Consider the following 7,174-nt stretch of genomic DNA (forward strand, 5'->3'; position numbering starts at 1 on the left):
TGCGTGGGTGTTTTCCGGACACTCTGATTTCCGCCCACATCCCAAAAACACGTATTAATTGGAGACTCTAAATTGCAGCGACGTGTGATCGTGAGTGCGACTGTTGTCTGTCTCTGTGTGTCCTGCGATTGGCTGGCAAACAGTTCAAGGGTGTACCCCCCCCCTTCCCCAATGATAGTTGGGATAGGTTCCAGCATTCCCATGACCGTTCTAGGGATAAGCGGCTCAGAAAATGGATAAATGGATATACATACACACAAACACCTACACACCCACACAATAGGTGGCACAGTAGGTAACCGGTTATAGCATCTACCTCATAGTTTTTAGGACTGGGGTTCAAATCCCAGCCCCACCGCTTTTTTCTTTGTGTGGGTTTTCTCTGGGAACTCCAGTTTCCTCCCACTTCCCATTGACTTGCATTCATTGGAGACTCTAAATTGACCTGAGGTATGATTATGAGTGCAACTGGTTGTTTGTTTCTATGTGATCTGCGATTGGCTGGCAACCAGTTCAGGGTATACCGCACCTCCAGCCCAAAGATAAGCTTGGATAGGCTCCAGCACTTCTGCGACCCTCGTGAGGATAAGCAGCTCTAAAAATGGATGGTGACCTCAATTGAATATGACCAACACTTTTCAATCCTTTATTGTGTAACATTTGAAAAATATGATATAAACCATATAACATTAATAATTCATTCATTAATTTTTCCGAGACACTTATCCTCACAAGGGTTGCGGAAGTGATGGCGCCAATCCCAGCTATCATCGGGCAGGAGGAGTGGTACACCCTCAACTGTTCATCAGCCAATTGCAGTTATTAATAATGTAATTAAGAATATTAGATTACAATGCTGATAATATCTGGAATTTTCATTGCCCATTCATCCTTTCGCAGCAACCTGCAACTTGACTCGTTCGGTCTACGTGCATGTATCAGACAGACGATGAGGAGCACAGCTCCAACTCAGGCAACATCAAGCACATGCCGTGGAACCAAACTTACTGCTACCTGTTACCACCAATCCGTGCACGTGATTGCGATATTTGTATGTGCACTGATCGCCATGTCAACACAACCAACATTCCATCATTGCACAGTAGGAAGACTCATATTTGGTGTTGCACGCGTGTATGTAACGCAAGCATTTGAGTCAGCCAAACATCGGTTGACACAAAGGAAGAGCTCGCTTTTGGCTTCATCTCCATCACTCGTAAAACTGGAACGCAGCGCAAGTTCCTGCACACGTCTAATTTAAAAAAAAATATATATATATATATATATATATATATATAAAAGGAGAGAATAAAAGAGGCTAAATAACTCACCATGGTTGCTCAAGCTCCCAGTCTCTGAAAAAGTCCAGTTCAAAAAGATCCATGACAGGCTCCGGCTGGCTTTGTGAGGCTGTTCAGAATCCAAAGCTGGTGCGACGTGGTTCCACATGCATGGCAAGTGATCCACGCGGTGTGCGCGCGCCTGTACGTGTGCGTGAAACACACACACGGGGGAAAGAGGGAGTGAGAAATGAAGGAGAGTAGACACAAGCGCCTGCCTCTGCCAGGAATCTGCTACGTGGTCGAGGCAAGCTGACAGCGAGGCAGAGGTATTGGGAGGGTAGGGAAGGAGGGAGGGAGGGACACACGCACACACAAGACAGCTACGGGGACAGGGTTTTCTTCTTCTTTCTAAAGATCCGTGTTCGGTGAACAAAAGCGTGCGTCACATTAATGAAATACAGTTAAATTGTTGTACCTTCATCTGGCAACATTGGGATACACTATGAAGATCACACTGGGATTGTCTGATGAGTCACCTCACATTTACACAAATGAAAGGTGATTTCTTTTCTTTCTATTTTTTTTTTAAATTTTCCTTTCAGTTAGCTACCACACTGTGGGAAAGAGTAAATGAACCATTGGGATTCAAATCGGTGACAGTAAGGCATAAAAGCTCCGCGGATGAAATGAGAGGATTCTTTGTTCATCGGCCTCAACTCAGAGGCAGAGCTATAGCTAATATTTAAGTATCACTGAGTCCCCCCCACCACCCCTACTTAAATTCAAGTCAGCTCATTCAATTTAGCAATTTTTTTTAATGCCACCTCAGTTTAATATGGGTAAATGTCTGAAACAGCCACGCTTAAAGTCCTATTTTCAAAAAAGTTACTAACAATTTAAAATTTTAAGCATTCATTGTCAAGGCAATCCCAAATGCCGGAGCCCATTGAAATACACTTATTTTTATAATGCCAAAATAAAGCAAATGTGAATAATGGTATAGGCATGAACAGTATCATAAAATTAGTAAAAATTGCACAATTTACGTGCTGCAATTCAAACAGATGCAAGTGCAGAAATTATTATACCTACACAATAAACCCACTGCGGTCTTGTCATTATACAATTGTAATAACAGTAAAGGCAAAATGCAATCGTTCTGACAAAAATGTATATGTACTCATTCATACCTCAGAAATAACAATTTTCAACCCTTACTTTATGAAAATATACTTTTTTCCCCCACAACCTCTGCAACATAGAAAAGGTCTAAATAGAGGGAGACAAATTGGAGTCTTGTAAGACTGAAAAAAAAGACAGCAGCAACAACTCAAAGCAAAGAGCCATAATAATAATTATGCAACCAACTCAGAGAAGCAAGATATTCCAAATGCAATGCCTGGTTTAAAAGAATTGTTTCTTATCAGCAGTAAGAATGATATGTGGTGAACATGCTGTGCATTCTGCCATCTTAAAAATTTGCAAAGTCTCCATCTGGGTATTTTTTTTTTATCATGAACTGCTTCAACATTTTATGTTAGTCAGTTCACTTTACCATAGCTTTTCTTTGTGCAAGTACAAGTACTTCTCCAACTACACGCCAGTACTTTTGTCACCGCTGGCCAGAAGGGGCACCAAGGTAGTTGAGCAAAGCCAAGCAGTAAGCTACTCTAAGCATAGGAACTTTCGGCCAGCAGAGGGCGCTCAAGAGCAGGCTCCCTGTGTGACTGCTTCAAGTGGAGCTCATGGTGCCTCCCTGTAGGTCCAAATCAAGCAGGTTCATGGAGGGCCAGGTCACTCACTTGCTTCCAGTTTGCCCGCGTCATCGGCCAGAGCAAAATCACATTTTATTTTTTTTTTTTTAAAGCGGCTGCACGACTAGCCCTTGTGGTTGACTTTTTTTGTCTTTGTTTAAGTTAAAACAAATTCAGGGGCAATTGTTTCTTATGTTTGGTACAGTAGCAACAAATATGCTACACTAACGATTGTTAAATGCAAAGTTCCATCACCCCGCCCAAAGGGGGGGGGGGTCAGAGTTCAGGTTGGTGGCGCACATTACCGCAATAAATATAAATGTGTAATATGAGACACAGAATATGACATATAAATTTAGATGTATACCTTTTTTCTACCACTCCGTGTACCTGTATACGACTACACAATGTGATTGTATTTTTTATTTTTCATCCATTTCTAAATATAATGCGCTCCATGGATAGGTTCCAATGACGACATCTTGTGTGTCATAGAGGTCAGAGAAAGCCGGTGATAGGTAAAGCGTTAAGTTTTTTTTCTATCGTTAATTTATCTGATCGGACATTGGTTTAAGGGTGGTGGTGACATCATTGGAAAACTATCCATTGACTTTTTGAAAATATTTTTTGAAAAAAAATTGCGCTTTATTTTTGAGAAATTACGGTAATCTAAAGGTACATGTACTGTAGACAAACTATAGTTCACACTAACATTCACATCTGTGGACAGTTACTGTCTTCATGCACATAATATGCATGTTTTTGTGATTTGGGAAAAAGCCGGAGTACGTGGAGACATTGCTGGGGAGTACCGGTAATAACGTTTAAAAGAAAGGATTACATAATTCAACGTTCCCATTCAACATCCCTGATGACCATCCTCACTCCGTACAGTCGACAGTCGTCCTGGACTTGGTGCGACACGTGCCCAGCAGCACGTTTTACTGTTTCACTGTTTACGCCTTGCCTTGAGAAATGATTGACCAGATGGTCCAAACGTCTCACTCAGCATGTGTGGTGTCGGCGAGCGCTAACTCACACTCATTTGTGTCACATCACTGTCTCCCACGCAAAAGCTTGCATGGTTTTTTTTCAAGTCAACCACTGATCAACACATGCACATCAAAATGTATTTGAATTTTTCTGCAGCACAACATTCGAGGTCTTGCTGCGAGCAGTTTGTGCGTGTGTGTGAATGTATTTTAGCGTGGTCTGTGGCGACATGCCAGCACTACTCTGCATCACAGCTCTGTAAGTACAAACAGCAGGCTTCACCAGAAAGGATGAGGAGGAGAGAAACATTATCTCATTTAACAAAGCCGAATCTGGGATTCTGATCCGTAGTGCTTCCTCCTCATCCCCTTGGACGAAGTGTGTCATGTCACCTCAGAGTGCCGTGGAAATGTCCATCAGCAAAGTGGCCACGACCTTGATACAAAACAGCCATTTCATTGATATAAAATACAACTTCACACAGGAAAAAAAAAAAAAAAAAAAAAAAAAAAAAATCTACCCCTTGTCTAATGTTTTAAACATCAAACTGTGTGTACGTGTGCATGTGTGTGTTTTTTTAGGGAGGCTGTCCAAAACTAGGTCAGACCTTGAGAGACAGAGGGAGAAACGGAGAGACAGAGAGGGAGAGAGAGAGTCAGAGAGCGAAGCAAAGTGATGAGATTTTAATGCAGAAATCGCAAGATGAGTTGCTAGTGCATAAAAATCACAAAATGAGCCTTAAAGGCGCTGGGATAGGATGTCATCATGGCAAGGATATGATGAAAACCCTCGATTCCAATTGGACTAATCTCCGTGTAATCATTTCTGTTGTTCAGAATTTTACTGATTGTTATTTTTAGCAATAAGGAGATTCATAATGCAACAATAACTATTATGACGTGAAGTGATTCGAAAGGGGGACACTCCTGTCCGTCTCCATCAAGTGATGGCGCCACAACTCCCCTTTGTGGTTCGTAGGCCTTACTGCACTTTTCATTTTCATTCGTCCATGCATCTATCTATCCATCCATCCATTCATTCATTTTCCAAACCGCTTATCCTCATTGCGGAGTAAACTCAATCAAATTGAATGAAGATGATTTTTTCAGTACTCAAATTCCATCCAAACAAATCGTGCATACTAAATCTGTCATGATCACATTATTTATAAGGTATATTTGAGTAGCTTTTTTTCCACAGTTACTCTCTTTCAATAAACATTTGGATTTTGTCGAGTTAAGTTTAGTTTTAACGTAGGTGAAACTCTCAGTAAAACAAAAAATGACCTTGCTTTATGAACGACTGCAGATTTGTCAGTATTGCTGAATTCATATTATAGTGGCATGCAGTGCGTTTTGAACCTCGGCCTTCTTCTTCTCGGCCACTGTCACGTCAAAAAAATAATGTACAAAGACGTAATTTAAAATATGCTTCGAAAAAGAGTGAAAGAGAGAAATGTTGCTCCTCTGTGACATTTTGACTTCTTATAGCTCTTGCAGACATGCTCATTTGAAAATGAGATCAATAGAAAGTGTTGCATGATCTTTACATTTTCTAATAAAAAAAAGTCATAACCCTTTTTAGTCTTTACATAAATTAAGATTATTACTTTCATAATAAAATATATGAAAGGGAGACTCTAAATTGCACTATAGGTGTGATTATGAGTGCAAATGGTTGGTTCTTTCAATGTACCCTGCGATTGGCTGGCAACGAGTTCAAAAGGTTGTACCCTGCCTCCTGGCCGGAGATAGCTGGGAGAGGGTCGAGCACTCCGGTGACCCTCGTGAGGATAAGCGGCAAAGAAAATGGATGGATTGAATAAAATATTACTAATGGTGATTTGGGCATTTTTTTAAATTTCATAGGTGTGTATCAAACTAGTAGCCACTCCCATTAATCACTATCCGAGGAGCCCTTGCGTGTACTATTACTACAAGTTAAAGCTAGAAACATAATTAAAATGTCTTCCAACATCACCGCCCACAAAAATTACAAACATCCACACATCAGTTATAACTTCTACTAACATGACAAAAGCGTGTAAACTAAAAAATAAGATACTTTGCACTCACCAAAATGCGTTTTGTGGAAGTTTGCTCCTCAAAAGTTTGTGGTGTTGAGTTGTCGAGGCCACTTTTAGCGAAGAGTAGCAGTCACAACTAGCAAGTTGTTGCTGGTCTGGAAGTGAAGCGAATAAACCCTTTTGCTGGTTTAACCAGAGTAATCGCGCTGTCCTCATAATGTCCATTTTTTATTTTCTATTTAAAAACACTTTGAAACCTAATTTGTAATCATGTCAGATAATCCCCCATCTTGGCACCTGTGCGACTCCATTGAGGTAACTAGACAATGATCAACCAATCAGATGACGGGAAATTCAACCAATCAGAGGGCGACAAAATGCAACCTATGGCGAGAGAGACCTGAGAGATAATGTGACTCGTAGAATAATGAATGTAAATTTATAATTACTAGTTTAATCTAACTAGTTAATATGTGAAAAAGGACAATTTTTGTCCTGAACCAGCAATAGGGATTCTGAACGCCAAAACCAGATAACTTTGACATGGCAAAACGCAAGTGGAAATCCCATTGGACAAGACTCTCAAACGAGCTGGGAGGATCGTGCGTGTGTGTGTGTTGGTATAAATTACATAAGTAGATTTCTTGTCTTGATGTCAGTGGCTGGCATCGCCTCCAGATGTAATTACTGGCAGGACGTAGGTGTTAATGGCCTCTATCTTATTCTCGCTGTTCATGACTATTCTCAGATCTGTCTCAACTTCTTTGAAGTCTCCTCCTCTCTTGGGGAATTCCAAGGTATTTGGTGCTATCCTTCACATATTATGCTGACCTCAGGTGGTATGTTCACTTCCCTTGGTTGTGATTATCTTCCCTCAACAAAGCAAACATCTCTGGAATAATAAACCCTAAACTAAATTTTGCTCAAGATAAAGAGCTCGTGCACCTGCGTCGTTAAAATCACGTGACTTTTGTTTACCTCACCATATTGCCGGTCTAGCAAAGCATTGTTCAATGCTGAGTCGGTTGAGGACGACACAAAAATGTCTTACAGCACGACGCCGAGTCTTGTCCGATACCGTTAGACTTTTAGAGGGTGAAAATAAACAACGGTACGTG

At 40.8% G+C, this 7,174-nt stretch overlaps 1 protein-coding gene across 3 annotated transcripts in view; it reads right to left on the reverse strand.

The window, feature by feature from the left end:
* Nucleotides 1–6,933, reverse strand: part of aff2 (AF4/FMR2 family, member 2) — a 170,751-nt gene extending 163,818 nt beyond the window's left edge. For 2 of the 3 annotated variants that reach the window (XM_061834238.1, XM_061834236.1), the window contains exon 1: nucleotides 6,106–6,933. In XM_061834238.1, the coding sequence (XP_061690222.1) occupies nucleotides 6,106–6,281 (176 nt within the window). In that variant the 5' untranslated portion in view covers nucleotides 6,282–6,933. Of the gene's footprint in view, nucleotides 1–1,331; nucleotides 1,483–6,105 lie in introns of all 3 variants that reach the window. The other variant, XM_061834239.1, reaches the window with a different exon arrangement.
* Nucleotides 6,934–7,174: the final 241 nt, after the last annotated feature.

The sequence above is a fragment of the Syngnathoides biaculeatus genome, chromosome 11 (genome assembly GCF_019802595.1).
Source record: "Syngnathoides biaculeatus isolate LvHL_M chromosome 11, ASM1980259v1, whole genome shotgun sequence".
NCBI classification, from domain to species: domain Eukaryota; kingdom Metazoa; phylum Chordata; class Actinopteri; order Syngnathiformes; family Syngnathidae; genus Syngnathoides; species Syngnathoides biaculeatus.